The sequence below is a fragment of the Ictidomys tridecemlineatus genome, chromosome 6, assembly GCF_052094955.1.
Source record: "Ictidomys tridecemlineatus isolate mIctTri1 chromosome 6, mIctTri1.hap1, whole genome shotgun sequence".
NCBI lineage: Eukaryota > Metazoa > Chordata > Mammalia > Rodentia > Sciuridae > Ictidomys > Ictidomys tridecemlineatus.
The window spans coordinates 24,428,082-24,455,115 of NC_135482.1; the positions used below are offsets into that span (position 1 = coordinate 24,428,082).

General features: G+C 46.0%; 1 protein-coding gene across 4 annotated transcripts in view; it reads right to left on the reverse strand.

Annotated features, from left to right (window-relative positions):
- Plxnc1 (plexin C1) overlaps window positions 1–27,034 on the reverse strand; it is a 145,240-nt gene that overhangs the window by 13,476 nt on the left and 104,730 nt on the right. For all 4 annotated transcript variants that reach the window (XR_013440389.1, XM_078053000.1, XM_005324463.2 and 1 more), the window contains 2 exons: window positions 13,236–13,413; window positions 10,363–10,466 (listed from right to left, as the gene is read on the reverse strand). Coding sequence is in view for 3 of the 4 variants with exons in the window: in XM_078053000.1 (XP_077909126.1) it covers window positions 10,363–10,466; window positions 13,236–13,413 (282 nt within the window). In the remaining variant the exon portion in view is untranslated. The remainder of the gene's footprint in view (window positions 1–10,362; window positions 10,467–13,235; window positions 13,414–27,034) is intronic.

The window sequence follows — 27,034 nt, forward strand, 5'->3', positions numbered from 1 at the left end:
AACTTATTCAGCAGAACCAATGACTTGATCTTTTTGGTAGGTAGTAGTGTTTTTGGTTTTTTTTAAGGATAAAAGTTATAAGAATTGCACATACTTTTTAACGAAAACTTGGCAAGTCTAACACAGGAGAGTGCTTATCATTGACTGCTAGGTATGTAGTTAATTGAATGTTCATCTAAGAACTCTACCTGAGTGACCACCACCCATATCCTGGCAGGAGCATTTCAAGGTCTTGAGAACGGCATCCATCACCTCTTCCCAGGCAACAACCACCCACCCTCATCCGGACGTCGTCATTTCTCCAATTTCCATCACATTGACAAGTTCTGCCTATTCTGTGCTTCATAGAAAGGGAATCTTACAAAATGGACACTAGCATTTGGCTTCTGAGGGTAAACGTAAGGTCTGTGATATTAAGCCACATTGTTGTGTCTGCCAGTAGTCCATCCTTTTTTATTCCTGTGTTCATTGCACAAATATGCTACAAAAAATTGCCAAACAATAAAGCATACATGCTGTGATGTGGCCGAACTTCAAAACACGAGAAGTGAAAGAAGCCAAGTCTCAAAGGACCACATGTTGTATGATCTCATATACATGAAATGCTCAGAATAGGCAATTTACACCCACAGCAAGTAGACTACTCACTGCCTAAAGCAGGGAGGGGAGGAAATGTCAGAACGGCAGCTATTATGAAGACAACAATAAGTGTTGGCAAGGATGTAAGGAAAAAGGCACACTCATTCACTGCTGGTGATACTGCAAACTGGCAGCCAATATGAAAAGCAGTATGGAGATTTTTGGGGAAATTGGGAATGGAACCACCATTTGACCCAGCTATCCCTCTCCCCAGTCTATACCCAAACGACTTAAAAACAGCGTAATACAGGGACACAGACACATCAATGTTTATAGCAGCACAATTCACAATAGCTACACTATGGAACCAACCTAGATGCCCTTCAGTAGATGAATGGATAAAAAAGAAATGTGTCATATATATACAATTGAATAAAAAGAGAATAAAATCATGGCATTTGCAGGAAAATGGATGGAGCTAGAGAAGATAATGCTAAGTAAAGTTAGCCAATTTCAAATAACCAAATGCAAATGTTTTCTTTGATATAAGGACGCTGATTCATAGTGGGATAGGGAGAAGGAGCATCGGAGGAATAGACCAACTCTAGATAGGGCAGAGGGGTTGGAGGGGAAGGGAGGGGGTGTGGGGTTATTAATGATGGTGGAATGTGACGATCATTATTATCCAAAGTATATGTATGAAGACATGAATTAGTGTGAATATACTTTGTATATAACCAGAGAAATGAAAAATTGTGCTCTATACTTTTTTTAAAGTTATAGGTGGACACAGTATCTTTATTTTATTTTATGTAGTGCTGAGGATTGAACCCAGTGCCTCACGCATGATAGGCAAGCGCTCTACCTCTGAGCCACAATCCCAGCCCCTGTGCTCTATATTGTAATAAGAATTGTAATGCATTCTGCTGTCATACATAAATAAAAAATTAGTTAATTTAAAAAAATGACTATACTTAAATGAGATCAGAAGAATTCGAACTATACCATATTTACTTTAATAGAACCATCTTTGATGTAAAAATTTTATATCTGGACTGGGGATGTGGCTCAAGCGGTAGCGCGCTCGCCTGGCATCCGTGCGGCCTGGGTTCAATCCTCAGCATCACATACAAACAAAGATGTTGTGTCCGCCGAAAACTGAAAAATAAATATTAAAAAATTCTCTCTCTCACTCTCTCTCACTCTCTCTTTTAAAATTTTTTTATATCTAACACAAGAATTTATTTCTGAAATAATCTAAAGGACTTTATTATAAAAACTATTTCATTTAAAACATGTTCCTGTCACATGAGCTCCAAGAATGGGTTCTAAGAATGTTTGTTCTCTCTTTAAAAAGAAAAATTATTGAATTACCTCTAAACTAAAGCCCTTTACTAATAAACACTACTGTTAAAAAGTTCTTATAGCTGTTGGGCATGATGGCACATGCCTATAATCTCAGCAGCTTGGGAGGCTGAGACAGGAGGATCACATGTTTGAGACCAGTCTCAGCAACTTAGCAAGGTCCTAGGTGAGAACTTGTTTCAAAACAAAAATTAAAAAGGGCTGGGATGTAGCACAGTGGTAAAGCACCCCAGGATTCAATCCCCAGTACAAAAAGAAAACAATTCTCACAGCTATATAATATGATATCATTACTTAAACTTCAAGGAAATAGAGAAAAAAATGGCTAACATCCCTTTATGTTATTAAATACTAGTTATTGGGTTGCCTTCCAGTGTCTTTTTCACATTAAATAGTTATGTTTAAAAAAAAAAAAGAGCAAATGCTAATGAAAACAGGGCTTCCTCTCGGGCTGATGACGATGTTCTAAAAGTGGATGGTGTCACTTTGCACAACTCTGTAAATTTATCTAGAGCCACTGGATTCTACACTATGAACAGGTGGGCTTTAAGGTATATAAATTATAACTTAGTAGACCTGTTAAGAAATTGCCACAGATTTTAAATGTATACATTGATAAATACTTTGACCTTACTATCATGCTCATGCTGTGCCTAGGTAAAGCCTGTTTTGGAGACGAAGTCAAATGTCCTCACCTGAAACCTTCTGGGACCATGAAGCCCAGGGCCAAGTGGCCCTCTAGTGCCCTGATAGGTCCTGGGAAACAGCCAGGTATAGAAGTGACCTTCAGGGAAGGAGAGACGAATGCTAAGATCCTAAGGGCAAACTTGGCTCCTTATTTGTTTTGAGGGAGGGGCTGGTCCCCAATAGTTTAAGATGAAGTGGGTGAAGAGGAGGTGGGTCAGGGAATACAGCTCCCCACCTTGGTTCTGGGATCATGGCAGGGAAGCTTACGTCCTTGCTGAACATTATCAGCCAAGCGATGTGTCCTTCCACTGAAGCTCCAAGGCTGTTCTAAACTCTAATGCCTGGCCTTCCCCAGTTTGGGGGGAAAAGAAAAACAAGAAGCTGGTCATTTCTCTTCTAGCCTGCTGCACATTGGTTATCAAAAAGCCTCCCTCACAAGCTTCTAAGGATTAAACCTAATCTTCAGGTCACACCCATGGAGAGAGAAGCAGAGAGAGAGCCAGCTCTCTAGGGGGCCCAACACAGCTGTCCAGCCAGCTGTGTCCAGCCAGTCCCTGAGTGATGCTAGGGGTCTCCAACTGCTGGCGTTGGAGACATCTCGAGAGAGGAGGGCTGGCTGGGTGAGCAGATCTTCAAAGTGTCACCAGTGGGGAATCTGAAGTCTTGGTGAGCTCTCTGACTCTGCTATTATTACCAAACATCCTCTCCTTTCCCTTGAGCCATTCCTTGTCTCCTGGCTGATTTTTCAGTTCTCCTCCATATTTGATGCAATTCAGGTCAATGCCGTGTGCAGGCCCCCCTCAGACATCCTCACACACGGTGCTTATGGGGCTGTTTGAACATAGTTACAAAATTCCTCCCCACGAGGAGCTGGCTATGCTCTGTTTCTAAGCCAATAAATATCTTTTTATAAAAGGAAGCCGGTGATTCATTCTGGGTAATTGTCAAAGAATGAATCCTGAACGGATCCTGTTGAGTGTTGAGCCAATACTCGGCTACTGTCAGACGCTTTGTTTTGCCAAAAGCGAGCCCCCTCGCTCTATAATCACAAACACCAGGGACGGGCCTCCCATCAGCAGTGCTGCCAGAAGTTCAAATGTCCTTTCAAGAGCTGGCAACGTCTTGCTGCTGGCACTGTGCTCAGACATTAAGATAGTGTAGACACAGCTTGTACCAAGGAGATTTTACTCTGAAATTATCTTCCAAGAGCCAGTGTAAAAGCATTTTATTAGTGGATGAGTTGTGTGTGTGTGAGAGCGAATTTCGTTCACAGCTGCTCTGGGGCTGGAACGTTTCCACCCCATGTGACGCTTTAACTCTATTATAAGAACAGAAAAATCATTTACAGATGTTTGTGGGGGGCGAAAGGTTTCCGCTTCCTATTTTGCACAAGTCAGCTGTTGCCGAGTTAAGGACAGTAGTGCCTTTTTGAAAAGTGCTTCAGAATCGGAAGGGTTAAAATTGTGATGCTGTTTGTTCGGTCCTTGGAGCTCCACATGCTTCCTTAAGGGTGACTCATTTAATCGTCCCATCCTCCTGTGAGGCAGGGAGCATTCTCTAGGCTCCTACTTTTAGAGGATGAAAACCAAATTAAATCAGGGAAAGATTGATGTCCCTTGATGGATCTGCAGCAGGATTGCTTCTCCCACCCAGAGCAGAATGGGTGCCCTCGGTAATTTCAAGTTAAATTCTTCCCAGTTTCACAGTCTTCCAGGATTCACAGTGACTACAAGGCTACCCTCTGATGACGCCAGCCTGAGGCAGGACACAGCAGACATGACTGTAGATACCCCTCGTCGGAATTAGAAGTCGGGACCACACAGGGAAGAAAAGGATCTTGTAAATAATTTAAAGTCACTCCTAAAATGTGCACGAGCATGAGATTTCTTTTCTTTTTTTTTTAAATTGTTTGTGAAAGATGAGGTTTCAGAGAAGCAGAGTTAGAAGTTGAGGACCCACACTTTTTTTTTTTTGAGAGAGAGAGAGAGAGAAAGAGAATTTTTTAATATTTATTTTTTAGTTTTCGGTGGACACAACATCTTTATTTTCTTTTATGTGGTGCTGAGGATCGAACCCAGCGCCCCGTGCATGCCAGGCGAGCGCGCTACCGCTTGAGCCACATCCCCACCCAATGAGATTTCTTGATGTCAAGTGTTATCTGTAGGGCCTAAGTTGGAGATTATCCCATACAAACAGATTTTCTAGAAATATAAGGTTGCACTTACATTTAACCTTATAAAACTGTCATTTCTATGGACCAAGACACTCAGCTATTGACAATTTCATATGGTTCAGCCTAAGAGAAATAATGGAATTTTCGCTGTGGATTTTATGGAAAATGATGAATATGATCTGAATATTATGATAATTTTTCCTATTGGAAGAAAAAAATGCTAAAGACACAAAAATCAATATAAATTACCTTGTGGGAGCCCTTACTGGTGTCTTTCATTACTGAAGCCACCTTTCTGTCAAAATGGTATTATCTGAAAACAGAATTCCATTCCACGAGCATTGTCACAGCGGCCACCCGTCAATACTGTCCCTCTCACTGATGCTCCAAGGCTGGAGGTAGATGAAAAGGGAGTGTTTTTTTTTTTTTTCTTGGGGCCAGAGGGACCTTGCACAGTCCTTCAGCACATTTGAAAGGGGTTGTTGGAAGATTCTCCACACACACATCCACTCACACAGAGAGAACAGAGCTCCAAGGGATTCTTGAAACTAGAGGAAAGACCCAGAGAGCTCCTGCTTCTCCATTGTTGACTTGAAATTAACCCTGGGCCCAGGAGCAAACTCCCTTCGGGGTCTGTGAGAGAGAACCCTCGGTTCTTCCTTCCTCAGGGAGTTGGGCCTCCAAGGGTGTGTGAAATTGGGAACTGAAGTGTTCTGGGTATGTTGGTAGGGTTGGTACTGCTGGCCTCCCTCGGATGAAGGTGACTGCCATCTTCAAGGACAGCTAGTCACAAGAGATGTTAAAGTGGGATCAGAAACAAGGAAGCATTTTATAACCCACAGCCACGAGATTCATCATAAGATCTTGAGAGAAGTTGCCCTTTGAGTTTAATGTCAGAGGATATTAACTACCAGGGTATCTATGTCATTCATCAGGCCCAGCTCTCTAGCCAGGCTGCTTAGAGGTTGGGAACCGGAGGCTTGGCTCTGGGTAAGTTTATTCCTCTGGCCCCGAGGAAAGCCACAGTTTCTACAGTGATTCATTTTTCATCTGTATTCAGCCTTGGGGCATCAGTGAGAGGAGCTGTGTGACCTTGGCCAAGTTTCCTCACTTCTCTGGGCTTCTGAGTGGGAATAATGGCAGTATTCATCTCACGGGGCACAAAAGAGGATGAGAGGAGTTGCTGTTGGTAAAAGCCTTTAGAACCATGCCCAGCATGGCAGCAGTGTGGCCTGTGCTCTCCATGTAAACAAGCACCTCAAGGCATTCATGCTTCGAGAGACCTGCAGAAGTGGCTCATCCTTTCATTTTAGGATCACAGATGACACCCGACCGAAAGGACCTCTAACCTTCCCTAAGAGACACTTTGGGACATTCCTAGGAGCTTTAAATATCTTTTGAATGGCAGGAGTGGCCTTGGCAGTGACCCTTTCTGCATTGCCGACTCTTGGGGTGAGCAACAGTCTTCAACCACACAAGATTCATCATCTTTTCTGCCTCCCCAAACCTTGCACTATCAGAAAAAGAGGTGCAATCTGTAGAGGAAACTTCCTGCTCCCCAAAATACCTTCCCTGCACCCTTGATACCACCCCCCGGCAGTGTGGGTGCAATGACACAGCACAGAAAGTCACACAGGGCTCAGGGGAGAGGAAAGAAGCCTGGACTGCAGAGAAATTAGCCACTTGGGCCAGCAGCCCGTGCCACTGATCCCACCTGCTCCAGAACAGCATGGTCCCCTTCACAGTCAAGCCCACAGAGCCGAAGCCGGTTACAGAGGCACTTAAGGAAAGGCTTAATTATAGGGAGAAAGCCGCCTCCGCCTTAATGTGTTTGGAAAGACACCAGCTCACTTAACCCCTTGTCTGTCCGAGACTGACGGAGACTGGAGCAGAAATTCACTCTCCCCTGTGTTCATCTGATGGAAAACGGGGGGGGGGGGGAGGGGGCCAGGGGACAAACAGCTCCAGCCTAAAAGAACAGGGTGGTTGTGAACACTGATGAAGCCAGTGTGTGTCCACGGTGCTTGGCACTGGCAGCCACCGCTGTCATCATGCAATGCCAGAATTGGCTTGTGTGCCATCCTGTAGGTATCTGGGGGACTGCATCTGGTCCACGGAGATGCTATATTTTTGCAGATCCCTCAGATCCCTCTAGAAACCTGTTCTTCAAATATACAAAGAGCCAGTCATCCTGGGGAGACCTGCTCCACTCTATTCGCCCCAAGGGCAGAACAAGGCAAGAAGAACAGGGCTGCAGCTCCAACAGCAGGGACTTTGTTTAGATAGGAGGAGGAACTGGCCGTCAGTAAAGATTAACTTTAAAACCGAACTAATTTGGACTAATTGGAGGGAGGTGAGTCTGAATCACTTAAAACTCTGAATTAGACCCTATTTTTAAATGAAATATAGTTTTTTGCTTTCAAGCACTTACAGTGACTCAAACTAGGGCGCTTTAGTAAATGAATAAGAGTGATAATTAGCATCTTGTCTCTTTGGAGGGAAAAGCGAGTGCTGGAGGAGAAATTTTTTCTTTCATGAAAGGGCAGAAGCAAACTTCAGCCCAGCCCTGTCGAATTATTCCCAATTTTGAATCTGCAGAGGCACTACTGCATCAAGCACAGGTCAAGGGAGCTGAGGGTGGCAGAGGCTTTGCTTAGACCAGTCTTTAGAACACAGGGCTTTGGAAATGGCCCAGGCTCAGAGAGCGCAGCCGATGACCTCCAGTTTCCTTCAAGCTCTCTGCATCTATTTGCCTTATGGCTCAGCTTTTTAAACATAAGGAGAAGCCTTTAAGCCCTCATGTCCTAGTCTCTTGTCATTTATTACCACCATGCAGTGACGCTAGGCTATGAGGCCAATAAATCATTGGGACGGGAAGTGACTACTGGCCGGATTAATTTCATTATCATCCTTAAGCAGATAGGTGTCTAGCACGGCCAATGTCTCTGTGAAGAGGGATGTTCCATCTCCCCTGACAGGCCCTCCCCGTGCCTCACGGACAGCTGTGGTACCTCTGTTTTCCCCGCTGGAGTGACCTGTCCTGCCTTTCCCTACTAAAGGCACCGAGTGGCCACCTCTCTTTCTGAAGGGCCCACTCTGTGTTGCACAGGTGCACAGAGTGGGGAGGCTCAGCTGAGCAAGGCAGACATTCTAGCCAGGAGCATCAAAGGGGGTACTGGTGGCTCCACCCCTTCCTGATGTCTAGAAAAGCTTGCCACCCAGACACAGGGAAAGGAGGAGATGGCCTGCAGGTCTGGAATTCAGAGCTTCTCAGCGGTGCCATAATAAGCCCCTCCCTGGCCACTTTCACACAGCAGGGCAGTGCCTCCCACTCGACCCTCCCTCTGCCCACCGATGCCTGTATTCCCGAGTCCAGCCATGCATACTATTAGATAGCTGCATGGGAGCGGGGCAAGGTGGCCCCTGTCTTTAATCCCAGTAACTTGGGAGGCTGAGGCAGGAGGATTGCAAGTTTGAGATGAGCCTGGGCAATTTAGTAAGATCCCATTTCAAAATAAAAACATAAATAGCTCTGGGCACACAGCTCAGTGATAGAGTGCTTGCCTACAGTGTTTGAAATCCCAGATTCAATGCCTAGTTCTAAAAAGATAGATATATATATATAAAGCTTTCTGGGGAGTCTTACAAAACCTCAAAGCTAATGACTGCTCTTGGAAAGATGACTCCAAGGCCAGGAAACCCAGGCTGCAGAGGACTGAGCTCGGAAGCAGGCTGTGATTCTGCAGCTTCCTCTGTGAGGTCTTCTCCAGCAAAGCCAGGAGGGCAGTACTGGCTCAGGTGTCACCATGGCAACCATTTCCAAACTGAGTCTGAGACCTGCTCAGCCATAGAGCCCAAGGATGGGTGTTCTCTCTTCCTGGCTGCTGTCCAGAAACCTTGGCTCTAGAATAGTCTCAGCTTCTGGCTGGCTGAGGGCAGAGCTCAAAGGCCTGCCTAGCGTGGGCCCATCTCCCTGGGATTTCTGAGCCGTGAAACACAGCTCTAAGCTATCTGTGGAAAAGCACCTGCTACTCCTGAGTGTCAGCCTCCACCGCTCCCTGACTTCATCTCCCTCCCAGGTGGCTTGTAGCATCCACCTCCTGAGCCCCTCAGAATCCATTCCCCAGGGCATCTCCACGGCACTGCATTACTGTGGACAGCCTCATCCCTTATCTGAAATTCTGCCACAGCTTCCAGCGGGGCTCCCTATTTCCAGCTTTGCAGCTCTTCTGTGCACATCCCATGCCCACCACAATCACTTTCTGAAACACAAGTCTCCCGTGCTAAAGGCCCTCTCCTGTGATCTGCTGTCCTTGGGTAAAATGCAAACTCCTAAGAGACTGAACAGGCCTGAAGGATCTGCATTTCCCCTTCTTAGCACCCCCTCCAACTTCTCTGGCCTTTCTCTGGAGAAGCAGTTACTGCCTAAATAACAGGTCTGAGCCTCAGCGTACCTATCTATAAGCAATGGAACTGACCTCATAGGACTGCCGTAAGATGGAATGAGCCAAAATAAAGGTTAACGTTGAAGTCAGAACCTGGTCCAGAATGAGCACTCCCTAAGCCCCGATATTATCAGCTCTTACTGCCACCCAGAACCCTTCTACCATTTCCACTAGTCCAAAGTTGTCTCTTGAATACACACGCGTCCCTTGTCTGCTGGATGTGCTGGCACCTTATCTCAGTGTGACCTGGTCTTCGCGCCTCTCCTGTGCATTCCCAGCTCTTAGCACGTAACAGACCCTCAACAAAGACGTGGCTAATGCTGCTGAACAAATCCCAGTGTCCAGTGTGTTCAGGAACTTTCCCTGCCTCCTTGCCATGCACAGGCTTCTCTGGCACTCACGTCTTGGGAGAGTCACGTACTCCCTCAGCCTTCACCCAGCAGAACAGTCAAGGGCTAAAGGAAGTACCACTGCATATTGCAAACACACAGAAAGTTGAGAACTTCTTTAGAATGAGGGCCAGACACAAAAGGATTCAAGATCTGCTGTGAACACCATGGAGTGAGGTGAGGACTGGGGCTTTCACAGGCTCTGTTGGCATCAATACACTTGGCATGTGGCCGTCACGTGTGTGTGACAGCTAACCTCTGTCTTTCCTAGGAACACACTTTGCAAGGCCAGACCATCTCATCAGGCCAGAACTTCCCATCTAAACTGCAGGACGGAGTGATCAGGCAGCATGAAAACAGAAGACCTCCGAGTGTACCACAAGGGACAGCAATTCCTGGGCTCCTCTGAATGAGCAACCAAGGAAAACTTCTGTCCCAGAAACCAGCAATCTGACAACTATTCCAGAAAGTAAGTGGGAGTCCTGGTTGTTTTTTTTTTTTTTTTTTTAAGATTGATGTGATTTTTTTAAATACCTTTATTTTATTTACTTATTCTTATGTGGTGCTGAGGATCGAAAACGCAGCGCCTAGGTGAGTGCTCTACTGCTGAACCACAGCCTCAGCCCCTTCTTTTTATTTTTTGAAGAATTTACCTGGTACTGGAGGTCATCCAATTCAGCTGGGTTAAGAAGAAGTAAATGTCGAGGTCAAGTCTCACTCTTACCTCATAGTGGCCAATGGTATTCAGCTTGGTTATTCCATCTTCAAGAATCACAGAGGAACTGTCAATATCCAGAAGTTCTTTTTGTCGTGTGCCCACTTGAAGCTCTGAAAAAGGAAAGGGGGAGTCATTTTGTTCCATTTTAAAATCATGATGAAAAACTTAAATGTGGTGCTGGGGTTGTGGCTCAGTGGTAGAGCACTTGCCCTGAGTGCATGAGGCACTGGGTTGGATCCACAGCACCACATAAAAATAAACATATAAAATACAGGTATTATGTCCATCTACAACTAAAAAAAAAATTAATAAAAATATGTAAATGCTCTCCTGCTATTTTCACACGTATATTTCAAAAATAAAATTTGAATGAAGTGGTAAAGCTTTGAAGATGTGGAGACGCATCAGCCAGACTGGCAGCCTGAGCTTTGTTTTGTTTCTGGTCTGTGTTCAGGGCTCTGACATTTCAGTCTGCTTCTCCCCGAAGCTTTCACGCTGAGGCTAAGCCTGGAAGTAAAGCCACTGAAGACACAACCAGGCATCCTCCAAGGGTCTAAGTGCTTCAGAAAATTTCCAATATTCACACACATATGAACACATTTTCACCAACAAAGGTGCAATATGAACTCTCTGCAGGTTCTTGCAGGGGAGGTGCTGTGCAGCCACCAGTAAAACAGGGTGCAAACTCCCCACAGGGTGACCAGCTTGTGCCCGAAGGTCAGAATGTGGCTACTAATGTGTTGTTGTTTTTGTTTTTTTTAAATTTCCTGAACCTGCAGTGTTTGAATTATTATGTTAACATCAATTTAACTTCCACATTTAAATATTAGGAGATTAAACAAAAAAATGTGGACTCCTGATTTCTCCTTTTAAAAATCAGGGACTGCTAGGCATGGTGGCACATGCCTATAATCCCAGGCCAGAAGGATCTCAAGTTCAAGGACAGCAAACTAATGAGAGACTCTCAGTAACTTAGTGAGACTCTGTTTCAAAATTTTAAAAAAAAGAACTGGGGAGGTAATTCAGTGGTAAGCACCCCCGGGTTAAATCCCCAGTCCCCCCCACCAAAAAACAAAAAAACAAAAAAACAAGCTCCTATTGTCCAGGGACTGCTAGAACTGAAGGGACACTGAAGGGATAGAGAAAAGGGATTGAGGGAGAGAGCTACATGACATCTGGAGGTGCAACTCAGTGATACAACTTGCCTGGCACATGTGAGGCCCTGGGTTTAATCCCCAGCACTGAAGAAAAAATTAATTTTTTAAAAAAATCAGGTAATAATCAGGTAACACTAACCCTGCAGCCTGCATGGCAACCCTCGGCTGAAGCCAAGTGGCTCTCTCTTAGATGGCAAGTCCTTTCCCAAGTCAGACCCCACTATTTCCTACTGCGCTGGGTGTGACATTCCTATTTACATACTTCCTGCCCCTTTGGGCATCTCTCTCTGAGCCTCTACTGAAAGAGGTCTGAGCATCCCAGAAAGGACTGGGTTTCAGTACAATTTATGGCTGATTTCTAAGGCTTTGCCTCAGTTTCCTGAGACCATCCTTGGAGGTAGTTTGGAAGAGCAGCAGGCATGCAGAAGTGCGACATGGCCTCTAGGCTGTGTCCCCGCTTATCAGCATACAATGTAATGCCACCAGCTTGTTTTTGTCCCTGCCTTCCTACTTTAGGAGGTAAGGGGATTTTTTGAAAAAAAATCCAGGCAAAGTGGGAAGACGCCACCGGTACTACCACGGGGCTCATTAGTGGCAGTCCTGAGGCTGTTTTCCCTGTGGTTGTTGGACTGGGTGTGCCCACGTCCTAAGTGGTCAGAGCCACACATTTGCAAGACACATATTCAAGGTGAGGGAGCTGATGGTCTGATTAAGCCATGGTTTCCTGGCTGGGGCTCCCCTTTTACCCAGTCTGTAAGCAAGTAAGTTGAAACTGTCTTTGAGCTGCCCAGCAGTCTATCCAATGGAAGGAAAAAGAAAAGCAGTAGAGAAAGGTGGCCCAATACCCTGCTTTCTTTGAAGCAGGTTGAGCAGTCACTGCACATTTGCAGGGTCTCCCAGAGACTTCCCAGACCCCGCCTCAAGGCTCTTCTCTAGCAGGTTTGATTGGAGGGGGAAGATTTTAATTGCCTGCTTAGTCGAGGCCTACAACAGCACGTGGAGGGGAGATGAACCTTGTTATGCTGTCTGTCACTGCCACGATTTTGCTGCTTTCCTGTCCCATTATCTGCTCTACAACCCCCCAGCGATCTCCCAGGAGGCCTGCGCAAAGCTCAACTCTTAAAATGTTGATGAACATTTGAGGGGAGCGGAGCCCTGTTAGCCTGCTCACGCATATGCTCTCCTTTGCAGTATACCAGAGAGCCCGCAAATGAATTCATAGCAGATGCTGCTGTGGGTTGGGGGAGGATGGAGAAGATACTTAATGCAGCCTGCGATTAGCACAGAGAGGAAGATGACCTTTCCGGCATGCTGGAGTTAACACTCAGCGGCTGAGACACCCGCTAATGACATGCTCCGTATCACAACAAACAAATCAAATGCCAATGTGAAATGCAACACACAGGGAGGGCACGGGGTTTACACCTCTTTGTACTTCCTGATGCAAGGTGGTTCCATTTGGTCTCAGGGTCAGCAATCTCATGAATCTGATTTACAAACACAATATTTAAAAAAAACAGCATCTCAGAAGGATTCTGCTGGCTAGGCAGAGTCACAATGCTGGTGAGAGAGTGAAGTAGTCCCCTGGCCCCCCAGACATGCCCTCTGGGGACAAACTGGCCCACATAAGCTTTGCCAAACAGAAGCTACAGGGCAGGAAGAGAGCAAAGGCAAGGCGGGCACTCATCAGGGGATCAGGGCAGAGTTCCCACAGCGCCTTACCAAGACCAATCTCGTTGAGCTGGAGTCCATAAGGAGAACCGTTTTTGCTCAAGAACGCTTGGAAAATCTTTTCTTTGGCTTGGCCTATGGTATCGCAGTCAAGGACGTTGACTGAAATATTCCGACAGACATCTGCACTCTCGTTTTCTGGGATTTTTTCAAAGACGACATTTAATGCCTGCAAGAATACAAACAGGTTTCCAAGTCTATTAGATAATTGCGATCTGAAAGGCATTCATAAAAGACACAAGCTTCAGCGAGCCCTACTAATACCTCCGACAGCACATTAGCAAACACCGTAGCGCATTATACTACTTTAATCTTTTCTCCATAATCCATTCTTTTCAGGGATAATGGAAAGGAAAACAGAAAGTTAAAACTCTCATTATAGAGCAAGCATTGAATAAATAGATCTGGGAGGAAAAAAATACATACACATAAATATTCCAAAAATGGCGATTTCTAATTTCATCCTCAAAAAAAAAAAAAAAAATTTGGAAAGTTTCCACAGTAAATGAGGGCAGACTGGTGATTATCTTTTTTATTAACAAGAACCACAGAGTCCCACAAGTAAAGTTCCGGGTGACAGGAAAGGTTACGAGGTCCCCGTATTGATCACACCAAAGAGGTCAATTCTTAATATGCATCATTAATTATGGTAGCATTCATCTCCCCTCCACTTCAACACCTTCAGTCAGACGTGTCTGAGCCCTCATTAAAATACTGAGATTCCCCACCCTGTACTATTATTCCTGCATTAATTACATTTCAGTGCCATTACTTTGTCATTTAATTCTCCCAGTGCAGCGAAACCTCAAAATCAGACTAATGGGGGAAGGAAGGCTCGTGTGTGGGAACAGAATGGAGGGCTGTCTCACAAGGCATCTGAAAGCAAGTTCAGGTTGACTTTGGCGAACGGGATCCAGGGGAGGGCCGGGATCTGCGTCAGTAGCGTGACACAGTTTAGGTTCCCGGGCACCTTGGTGATCATGGAGGCAGAGGGTACAAAATGCACAATTATTTCATGGATTTGGGCCCGGGGTTCATGAAGGACTATAAAATGATCCAATAATGGGAATGGGAAGAAATTACGGGGCACGAGGATCCTTAGGATCACCTCAACTTTGAAGTGCATATAATAATAGTTCGTGCCCCTTGAGCGCTGTTAGGAGATTAAGTGAAAGGATGCATTCTGGAGCTGCTGGGAAGGAAGACAACGGCAGCAGTGACTTATCGAGTCGATGCCATGGTCTGCTGTCCTTGACACAGTGTGCCCTCATCGGGAAACAGAGGCTCCCTCCACACTGACCAGCAGGACTACACGCTCAGCGTCTCTGTCATGGTGAGGAGGAAGGTGCCAGCCATTTATCCCTGACTTCAGTTCCTGCCCACCCCTCGCCAGCTGGCTAACCCTCTGTAGTTCGGCTTCTCTGCTGTAAAGTGGGAATAACTGTGACCGACTCCTGAGGGTTCTGTGACAGTGAACCCACCAAGCCACATAGCATTTAAAACCGTAACTGGTGACAGGTGACTGCAGACCACCCATGTGGACAGGAGGCCTCTGGACCTGGGGTAGCTCTTGGCTGGGCAAGTTGTGTTCCTGGAGCCAGTCACTTGGCTCCTCTGCCCCTCATGATGGGGGCAGGGCACAATAGCTCTGAGGCCACCAATTCCATCACGGAGGCCTCTTCCCTAGAGACGGATTCACCTCCAGAAGGTGCCGCCTCTACGTCCAATCTCCTGGTGGGATAGGATTGCAACACAGGAACAACCGAAGAGCAGACGTGCCCCTGAGAACCACCATCAGCACGGCAGAGGCCTCACGTCCCCATCAGTGGTCCTTAAGTCACATCTCCCAGCTGCTCGTTACCAGTCACATGTCTGAGTGCTCGGTGGTTCATTCTGCCCAGTGTCACGGGACCTTGAGGAGTCAGTAACCATGGTGAAGCCAATTCTCAGGGGCTTACAAGGATGAAGAGGGAGAAGGCACATCCTCCAGATATCAGGCTCTCACCAGTCACGGGATCTGACACTGCTTGACCTTGGACTTCTCAGCCTCCAGAAAGGTGAAAAGCACATTTCTGATGTTTATGAGCCACCTTGTTTGTGGTACTTTGTTATAAATGCCCCCAAAGGACTCGACAGGTGATTTAAAAACCTGCCGCGACCATCCTGTTTATAATAACACAAGAGGAAACCCGGGTCCAGTTCTGGCCCAGGGACGAAGGCTCAGTGTGAGCGGACCCTGAACTCCCGGGTTGACTCAGTCTGGGCCAGGCAGGTCTCCACACTTGGGCAGAGGGGCTCTGGCCGGCTCTCAGAGAACATACTTTCTGGCTCAGCCACAGACCAGCAAAGGATTCACTGCTTCTCAGTTCACAAACAAAACTCTAGACGCGGAGAAGCTGGGCAAGGGGAACACCACTGGGCAGACTGTCCAGAAGGATCTAACGAGGTGAAGCCTCACATCCACATCCTGTCCCTCATCTCCCCCCCTTCCCCCCCTTTTTGTTAAACAATATTTATTGTGGCCAAAACCTCTGCCAAATACATTTCAAGACATACATTTTCCTTTTCCTTTCTTTCTTTCTTCTTTTGGTGCTGGGAACAAACCCAGAGCCTTGAGCATGCTAAGGTTGCCTTCCATCTCTGAGCTACACCCCAGGGCAAACCTCTTTGAATCCTCCCGGCATCCTAGCAAGGATCCCTCATTTGAGAGTAAGAAAAGCAAGGCCCAGAAGGACTAAGTAGCTTGCTCCAGGAAACCCAGTAAGTGACAGAGCCAGGAAGCAAGCCTGATGTGCCTAACTATAGAGTTGGTGCCACCATCCTACCCTGGGCTACGGTGTTGACCCTTCTTGCACCCCGGCCCTTGCTCCTCTGGGGCCCAGCAACTGCCTGAGAACCCTCCCGTCTGAGACCTGGCTGTGGGCAGCGTGCTCGGCTGGAGTCCTACATACATGGCTGCAGAATGCACATAAGCACCAGGCCTGAGGCTGCGTCCACACCCGACGTGGCATCTCCATCAGGGGTATCCCAGGGTGGCAGTGAGCGCTCATCCACAGGGGCTTCCAAGATAGAGATGAATGGAAGCACCTTTTAATCAGAGCCCTACGATCCTGGCTCAGGTAATAGTTTTATAGGTATTTGCGAAATAACAATCTGTTACTACCTAACGGGCTCTATTGTCTTTAACAAAAACACCTCTTTATAGGCAATAAATGTTCTTAAAAACATAACCGTGAGGGGAAAAAAATTCCTAACTGAATGTAAAATAATGTAAATCTCCCACTGCCTCCACAGCTAGATGGGTGGAAAAGAGGTAAAATGGCATTTTAGAGAGTCCACAGGGAATTCTGAGAGCAAAGCCAGACACAAATTGATTTGTATTCATTTTTATGCTGCTGACACTTACTGCTCAAACAGCAGTTTCCTAAAATGTGCATTTGGGGGCTCTCAGGTCTCCGAGCCTCTTGATGCCTCCACCTGCAGCTGGGAAAACCCACCCTGGGCCTTCCTTCAATGGCAGGAGCAGGCGACCTTCAGCCTCTGGGCCCCAAGGGAGCACTTCCCAGTGGGAGTGCCTCCTCCAGCTCCTCCCCCATCAAACCCACTGGCCTGGAACCTTCTCCCAGTCCCTGGTGTCAGGTTTGCAGGCCCTTGAGACCTTAAAGCACAGGTCTCAAGGGCCTTCTCTGGGACCATTCACGATAGGTTTGGGAGGCAGCTAGGAGACAATACTCAGCCACCAGGCGCCTCCAGCAGCTGAGTAAGTCGGGCAGGGTGGGAGGGCTGGCCGGGCACCTACCTCCACAGCCACAGCCCATTCTCTGCTCCCTCCCAGCCCCTGGAGTGTAGGCAAGCCACCAACTTCTCTACTCTTAAAATTCTCATCGTTCTTATCTGGAAGGAGTGATAGGATCGATAAATAATGACAGTGGTGAATGTGATCATTACACACCTGTGATCCCAGCAACTTGGGAGGCTGAGGCAGGAGGATCACAAATTCAAAGCCAGCCTCAGCAACTTAATGAGGCCCTAAGCAACTTAGCAAATATCTCAAAATAAAATATAAAAAGAGGGCTGCGGAGCTGGGGTTGTGGCTCAGTGGCAGATTGCTCACCTCGCACCTGGGTTCGATCCTCAGCACCACATAAAAATAAATAAATAAAATAAAGGTGGTCCAACTACAACTAAAAAATAAATATTAAAAAAAAAGAGAGGGCTGGGGAGCTGGGGTTGTGGCTCACTGGTAGAGCATTTGCCTAGCATGTGTGAGGCACTGGGTTTAATCCTCAGCACCACATAAAAATAAATTAATTAAACAAAGATATTGTGTCCATCTACAACTAGAATTAAAAAAAAATTTAAAAATTTTTAAATAAAAAGGGCTGGGGTTGTGGCTCAATGGTTAAGCACCCCCATAGTACCAAAAATAATAATAATTAATAATAATACTGATAGTGGTGACTGCAAACGAAGGAGTGCTTGGTGTGTGCTGAGCACTGTTTAAGACAGGGAGTGTGTGTACGTTAGTATGTATTCATTAACCTCAGGACAATCTTGAGGTGGACTCAGCTATTATTCTCATTTTGCAGGCGACAGACCCATGCACAGAGAGGTTAAATAAATTGCACAAGGTCCCCCAGCAAGAGAACCAGGCACTGGAGCTCCGTGTTCTTAAATAAACACCTGGTGATTCTGCCTTTCAAAATACCAGAAGGTTTTATGAAAGTAAGTGTGGTGCAAATCTACAGTGTGGTGACTCATGTTTAATACCCATCAAGGGCTTAAGTGCTCTAAAATATACACTGGCCTTTTCCCCAGGAAGGTGCCACTCTGTTGAGAGAAGCTGCTCTGGGTCTCCCTACTTCCTCTGCACGAAAGTATCAGCAAAGCTGAGGTGACACAAAGGTTGACTGTCAACCAACAGGCATCGCTCCTCCTCTGCTAATAAAAGCCAGGTATCCACAGCTGGGGCCCCAGCTAGACCAGGAAGCCATTGTGTCCACTCCCCTTTCTCCTCCACCAGCAGCTGGTCATGTGTCCAAGCTCCTCAGCCAACAACAGGTAAAAGGAAAAGTTTTCTACTCAAACAAAAGGGATGAGTAGTGCTCAGGGCTATGGCAGCCATCTTGTGAGCAGGAGGGCAGGCTCAAGAGGAAGGGCAGAGACAGTGGCCCAGAGCGTTGATGTGATGCATGAGGCAGCATGTGGACCGGCCTTGAGCAGCAGACTGTCTGAGCACAGCCCCGCATCCTTACTATTTCAGGCGTCATTTGACCTATTTTCTCTCACAGCTGAATGTACCCAAACCAACAGCACTCACTTTGTCCATGCTGAGGTTGTCAAATTCATTCACACACACCTACTTATTTTGCACCTATTGTGTGCAGGGCATGACAGCAGGAAGCTGAGTCTGGCACTCTTCCTGCCTGGTGAGTCCTAACGGATGAGAACTGTGAGGTGGACACAACCAATCCTGCCAGGGAGACCGTGGTAGGGATGGACCGGGGGTTTCAGGGGTTCTGATGAGACAGGGCAAAGGACAGGTAGCTGATTATCAAAGGAAAGGAAATGGGTAGATAGCACATCCCCATCAACCAGTTGCTAACACCTGGCAGGGGGAGAATTACACTTTCCAACCCAAGCAATCACCCCTTGGGGCTACAAAGGAAACCCCAAATCTATAAAGGGGCAGGACACACCCTCTCCCACGGGCACCAGCTAAAAGGGCCCATCCTCTCTGGAGAAATCTCTCTCTCTCTCTCCACCCCCCTCCCCACTTTCTGTCTCTTAAATCAAATTCACTTTTTACCCTTGCCTTGGTTCTGCTGGGTGTTTAATCTTCAACACTGCGGAACAAGGACACCATCCTGTTTTTCAAGATTGGTATCGTGGAGAGCTATCACCTCCAGCTTGGAGCAGGTATTCCAGGGGACAGAACTTGGGAAGGCTAAGGAAAAGGGATTGGGATTGGGTCTTCAGAACCTCTCCAGAAGGAGGCGTCTGGACATGGAGACCCCTGGCTATCAGCTTCCATCTCTAACTTGGGCTACCAGGTCAGGAAGCCTAGAGAAAGAATCCCACTCCTTTGGGGTGGAAGGGAGGGCCAGGCTTGCTGTCCCCAAACCACCACCTGCCATCTGAGGGAGAAGTCCTATAGAGGCAAAAATAAGGGAGAAGGAGAGAAGGCTGCTCCGTATTTCTAGTAATAACAGCCGACACTTGTCGAACACTCATCACACACTGGGAAGGAATCTGCTGACTTCTTGTACCTCACAACTTCATGAAGTGGGTACTATTATTAGCTCATTTAACAGATGGAGAAACTGAGACACAGTGAGGTCTAGAAATTTGTTGAAGATCATAGAGCTGGTGGGGGGCACAAGGAAGACATGTCCAGACTCTCAGCTGCAAAGATGGAAGGCCAATCAAGGTGCCCACCCTCCCTGGGCAGCAGAACCCTGCCAGAAGTTCTCAGTCAGTGCTACCAGAGGAGACAGGCTGGATGCCTGGGAGAGGAGGCTGGAGACCCCCTGTGGTTCAGGTGACCCCCATGGACAATTTTGCAGAATTCATGATCATTTTCCTGTCTCTGCTGCTGTCTGTGGCCATGTGACCAAGTCCTGGCCAATGACAATATATGGATGTGTTATGTGACAGCTCATGGGAAACTTCCCTAAAAGACAGCTGGTGACCGTCTGTCCCCTTTTCTCAGCTGTGCTTAGGTCCTGCTGTGGCAATGTGGAAGGAGGCTGGGAAGCAGGTGCCTTGGACCACGAGGCAAATTGGTTCACAGAAGTGGGTGGGGCCATGAAGTTATCCAGAACGGGAACCACCACCGAGGACTGCCACCCGCAACCACACGTGTGAGAGAAACCAGCTTCCCTGTGGCTCATGCCTCAGGCCGCTCACTCTCGGCTCTGTGCAGCTGGACTGCACCCTGTGAGGGACCAGGCCAGGCACCCAGGAGTTATTAGAAGGGCAAGGCCATCTGGGAAGTGCTCGGCCAGGGACACTGGAAGGGCCTGGTCCCTCTATAGCACGTCCCAAACCAGCCTCTTCTGGGTACCTGTTCAGGATGATCACTCTTCTTGCTTGTCCACATCTGTCCAGCCAGCCACGATCTGCCACTGGTTGTAGATGCCCAGCCATGGGAGTTACACGTAACATTTTAAATAACATAGACACAGGCATTTAAGAAATGTTTTCCACCACGGTGGAGCAGGCTAATCAATTCCCAGCATCACCCGTCGTCAATAACTAACCAACCAAAAGGAATGCGGAAGGGACACTTCTGCTTGGTGTACTTTACAGGTGACAAGAAAAACAGGCTGGGTGGCTGAACATGTTCTATATATTCTTTCCTGATCTCATAACAGCTATACAGGGTGGGGTTCCATCATTGATTGTTTACTGATGAGAAAACCAACAGAGAGAAACGTAGGTGGTTTCCCCAAGGTCACACAGACATGTGGCCTGTGCCAGATTCAGACCCAGGGCTGCAAAACTCCAAGCCCACCCACCGCTTTGGCCCCAGCCCCTGGGCACTTGGACCTATGACCACATGCCTATCTCCTGAGTGGTCTCCCCCCATGGTCCCTAATACCTCCCGGCAGTTCTGGGTATTGAGGAAACAGAGAAAATAAGGCTGCAGGAGCCCAGAGGCTGAATCTGAGGTGGAGTGACATTTTCCTGGGGGGAGAATGACCCGGTTGCTTTACTGGTTCTTTTTACTACATTCTTGGTGAGGAAGGGCAGGAAGCCTATGTGTATTTGCTAGAATGCCTTATAATACCCAGAAAGTAATTGTCAAAGAATTTATTACAAACCAGCAACTTCATCGTAAAAGGTCTTAGAGCAATAATTGCTTTCATTAAATAAAACCTATAAAATATATTTCTAATTTCATTCCAGGGCCAAATGAAAGTCAAGAGAAAAAGGTCTGATTCTTATACCAAACTCAGAAAAGTCTCTAAGATTTTCCAAGCTGGCATCAGTGGCCCTGGGACATCCTGGCTATCAACCCCTTAAAAACGGGGTCTACCCAACCCCCCTCCTTACTCAACACTCCTTCTCCTCTCCCCACCAAAGACAGACAGGCCACAACTCCCTGGATCCAAGGATTCTGCTGCCCTGACATCAGAAGTGGGCATGGGGGTGAAAGGGGGCCCTTTTCCATGTCAAAGAAACAAGTTAGAGAAAAACTCTTCACATTTAAGTTTCTCTTAGTAATTTTTCTGTTATTTGCAAGCATTATGTACATCCTAGAATGAAGCAGAACTATGACCACATGCCTATCTCCTGAGTGGTCTCTTTGATTTAGCTCAAAATAATTGATTTTGATATTTTCTGTTTTTTTCTTTGCAGAGAGCTCCATAAGTTTCATTTCCATTTCTGTGTCCCCAGAAGGAGAGCAAAGAGACCAATCCTTTGGGATTGGTGGGATGGAGGATTCTACTTTTTATTATGTCAAGCCCTAGATTAAGGGCCTATGCACTTTCTGAAAAGGGCCAGATAGTTAATATTTAAAGCTTAGAGGCTCATATGGTCTCTGTTGCAACTACTCAATTCTGTCCCTGTAGCAGGGGAGCAGCCATAGATAATAAGGAAATGAATGGGCGTGACTGTGTTCCAATAAAACTTTATTTAAGAATCAGGAGACCACATTTGGCCCCAGGCTGTTGTTTGCTGATTCCTGCTATAGATAACAGTATCTTCTTGACATATCATATTTCATACATTAGATTGAAGTGGGTTATGAACTCCCAATTTTACCCCAAATGCAGATTGCAGAATCACGTCGGTTATACATCCACAATTTTACATAATGCCCAATTAGTAATTGTTGTATTCTGCTACCTTTCCTATCCCGTACTTTGTAATGTTGTGAACAACCAATAAAAAAATAAAAAATTAAAAAAAAAACAAAACAAAAAACAGTATCTTCCAAGGGAAGACTGACTTACATGCCTAAAAGACAAATCTAGAAAACGCTTTTTACCTCCATCATCATTTGTGATAAAAGTTACCATTCTCTGAATTGTATAAATATAAATAAAGATTCTAATAATGAAATAATAGAATCACAATGGAGCCACAGAGAAGAAAATTAAATACTTTTGTACTCAGATAACTAAATTATTTTCTAATTTCAAGATTACAGACGTGAGAAGAAAGAATATGGAGAGGAAAGCCATTTAATGCACCCATTTAAAGTTAATTTTTCATTTTCCACGGCTTGCCATCAACTAGGGAATGACTTACCTAACATGATTATAAAAAATGGTTTCACTCTTTGATCAGGAAGCTCAGAACACTAACTATGAAGTTAGTAATGGTTTCAGTATTATTGCAAGTCATAATGGAAATGATATGCAGTATGGTAGAAAGAAAAAGAAAAAAAAAATCTCAAGAATTGTTAATTAACTTCACTGTTTCTCCACAAATGCTAGGAGTATTAAAAACAAGATTGCTGAAGTGCAAACATCAGGATTTAATGAACAATGGGATGTAATTGAAGTAACAGAGAATGACTTAATCGGGACAGTGGGTTGTTTAATTATGGGGATAATGGATCTTCTGCAAGGACAATCTAAATGGAACAGAAGGAGCTGGGGTGAAGAAGCCCATAGATGACACTCCTGCTTGAGGTGGCCAGTGCTGTTATATATGAAATATTTCATTAAACATGATTGTCCCAAAATGGTAACCGCTGGGGGAAAAGACAGGATTGGTGTGGGCCCGGCATAAACTTTCAAAAAATCATAATGGAGGCACTAAGATTTGTGCAGGTGGGTACCTGTGCTTTCTCAAGAATTTCTTTAATAAAATAACTTTATTTTATTTATATATTTTTTTATGTGTTGCTGAGGATCGAACCCAGTGAGTGCCTCACCAATGCTAGGCAAGTGCTCTGCCACTGAGTCCCAGCCCCATCCCAGCCCCAAGAATTTCTAATAATCTTAAAGACGTTCTTATAGATATGAGAATGAGTGCAATAATATGTTTGTCAGAACCCTGTTTCCCAGGGTGCCAAGATGCTATCTCTCCGGTACAGCAGATTGGCAAGCTCATTTCCTGGGTTTAAGAGTTCAAAAAACCATTGCTCGCTTAACTTTGATTACAAGTCAACCTCCTCTTGCTAATTCAGCACGCCTGCTACGAGTTATTGGTTTTTCTCATCTCCTCTTGAAAGTGAGGCAAATGTCCTTTCTCCCATGTGGGTACATGTTCCTGGAACTGAGATCCTCAAGCTTTTGCTAGCTCCTCCAGAGTTGCATGTGATCTGTAATGAAATCATGCTCGACACAGAGCAGGGGAGGAAAGGCCTGAGAGGCACCACGACAGAATCTAGTGGGCCTATAATTTTGCAGTGGGAGAAAAACAGCAGAGCAACAGGACTTGTTCCTATTCTCCTTGTCTGAACCTAAATTCCTGGATATTAAAGGAAGACTAGGGTCCTGTGTGCAGACAAGCTTTCCCCAGCTGCTAGCCCTGGGAGCAAGCTGATCTTGGCCTCACTGGGCTTGCCTGGGGCACCCGGATAGCCAGTAGCTCTTAGTATAAGAGGAACAGTGGCTTTATAGCTCTTGGCTCAGACTGAGGAAATTTCCACAGGAGTTTTCCACCTAGGACGTAAGGAACAAAGCATGACTTCCCAGGGCCCATTTGTTAGTATAATGATTTCACGTATAAGAAGTTGGCAGGATGGCTTTATGTTCTAGAAAACACCCCACACCTCAGGGAGAACACATCCTAATCTTAGAGGTGTGAAACCTAACTTTTAGGTTGTTATACGAGATGCTGTGTTTCTGAGCATGTAGTCAAATGGGGGTTCGGGGCTTGTTCTCAAAGGTGTCCCTGCCATGGCACCAGGCTCTGCCATTTCAAGTTGCTCATATGGCTGCTCTCCATTTTTTCTCTGACTTTCCTTTCCTTGAAAGAATCTCTCTCTCTCTCTCTCTCTCTCTCTCTCTCTCTCTCTCTCTCTCTCTCACACACACACACACACACACACACACACACACACACACACACAGAGAGTTTGTTCACCACACCTTGTTTTCAATTACATAAACCACCTCTGGCAAATTTAGCAAAGCAAGACTTTAAAACCGCTGGGTGTATAGCCTGGGGGGGGGGGAGAAGTGAAGTGGGAAATGGAAGGGGAGGGAGGAAGGAAGAAAATTAGAAATACGATGGTTCAGGCTGGGGGAACTTGCCTGAAAGGAAATGAAAAACCTTAAATTTTTTATATTGACCTTCTGCTAACGTTTTGTCACAAGAGCTTAGACGGGATCATGTGCCCTCTCTTGGGCTTCTAGTATAATCACCCACCATGAAAGAGACATTGGGACAGGTCCAATAAAAGAGATTTAAAAACCATTCTTAAAGGAAAGGCCCCTGGAAACAAGTGGCCCCCCCCTCTTTTCCAGTCTCAACTAACCACCCGGCAAATCCAAATTTGAAGAGGAAGCAATGTAGATTTAATTTTCCATTCACCTTTTCCCCTGGGGCCGTGAGAGGGAGGGAAAAAAAAAAGGTTTTTTTTTTTAAGAGTCAACATGAATTTCTTCAACATCAAGTAACGTTTTGATGAGTTGAGTGCTAACAAATCAGAAACACATGGTCTTAATTGACTGTGAAATAAATAATATTTCAAAATGAAAGGCAGAAGAAGTATTCAGATGTAAAGCATTAAAAAGGACTCCAACCTCAAAAGTTGCTTCAGGCATCTGACTTCTTCCCCCAGTACCCCCCTTCCTTCCCTCTCCTTCCTGTCAAGTTTCAATGTTTTCATGAAAGTGAAATACTGCTGGGTTCCCCCACCTCCATTCACATGTAAACAGTTCTCTTTGGGGACCCTCTTGGTCTGTTTTCTGTTATAACAAAATGCCAGCTTCACCGGAGGCTGGGTGGTTTCTGAAGGAAAGAGGCTAAAGTAGCTCACAGTTTTGGAAGTCCAAGAGCATAGTGCCAGCATCTATCGGCTTCTGGTGAGGGTCAAGGGCTGCTCACCAAGGGGGAGAAGAAAGCAGCCCAGAGAGCCACCCATGATAACGACCCACTCCCACGGGACTACCTCCACCCCACTCATGGCCTACTTAGCCCTGAAGGCCCTGGCGGCTAGCAGTACCCTTATGCTTCAATTTCAATGTGAGTTTGGTGGCAACAAACCATATCCGAGCTCTCACAGACAACTAAGGGCTTCTGAAAACGTTTCAAAGTAAAAGCAGGAGCATCTTCTAGGTTAGGACAAAGAGCCTGGGTTTGCAGACAAAACCAGGATCAACAAGAGTCCTCAGGCCCTGATACAAAGCTAGTCTTTTGTTCTCCACACTGGACACATGTCAGAATTATCTAAAGAGATTAAAAATATATCCATTCCTGGGCCCAATCTCCAATCCTGATGGAAGGTCCAGGCACTTCTAGATTTAATCTGTGTTTCTGACATGTTGAATGAGACCTGGATTAAGATGAATAAAGTTCTACAGAGCACTTATATGCCTGGTGATATTCTAAGTGCCTTACACAAGGAGGCTCTCTTAATCCCCATAATGGCCCCATGTGATAGGCAGGTGCCATGACTGTTATGTTTGTCTTGCACATGGGGAGACTGAGGCACAAAGAGGTTTGAGACTTGCCCAGTGTCACATAGGTAGCCAGTGGCAGGGTTCAAACCTGCCTGCTTCCAGAGACCACACTCTCTTAACCTCTATAACACTAGTTCTCAACGCAACATTGCAACATCAGGTAGCTCATTAGAAATGCAGGTTCCCAGGCCACATTCTAGACCCACTGAAGCAGAGACTTTGGGGTGATAACCAGCTCTAATAAGCTCTCTCGGTGAGCATGATGCATGGTAAAGTTTGAGAACCCCTGCATTCTCTCTCAGATGCAGATTGTGGACTTCTAGCTCTGCATCCCACCTCTCAGATGGCAGTGGAGCAGGGTGCCATCTTTAATGGAGGAATGAGCTACATCTGGTGCGATGGAACTAGCTGATCTATGGACTCCTTGCCCACCAGAGCACATAATCATCGCCCAGGTCTTAACAATGTGGTGTCTTCTCCAATTAGGGAGTGAATTCTTCCAGGATGACAGCACAGGACTCCATCCATAGTGAAGCCACAGGAGCCTCAGCTCCTTAGCGAGCAATGCCCAAACCCCAGCGTAATCTTTTCCTCCCTTCCCACTAAAGGAGATGGTAAAGAAGCCAAGTCTCCATAAAGCCAAAGATCAAACCAAAACACAGCAATCTCGTTCCCAAGACAACATTAACAGAAAAGCTTAAAAATTCTTAAGTCATTGTGGAGACAGTTCCCTCACGGGACTCCCTCTATGAAATTCTTGAATGTGACCCTGCTTGGTCTCTCTTCTATAGGGAGGATAGCAAGTGGGTGGAGTGGGAATGGGTTAAAAGGAAATTCTCTGATGGGTAAAACCCTCGGCAGCCAGGCAGTCATCCTCCTGCAGTGATTTACAGCGTCCCTCTAAAAATATCTATGAGATCACAGTACATTAAGTGCATGACACCAAACATTTGTAACTAATCCATGAAAATAAAGTAAGGGCGTCATGTTGCATGGGGAACGCAGTGGAATTTGTCTTGTGTTATCGTTCTAAAATAAGACGGCCTCAATTTGGTTGAAATATATCTTCACACATTGTCTTCCCAGAGCAGAGCCATTTGAGAAATTCTGATTGCAATTATAAGTGCTGAATAGGGAGTGCTTTGCATTTCCTTTGATGATGCTGAAAGCTATAAGCAATCCTGATATTAAAATCTTTGG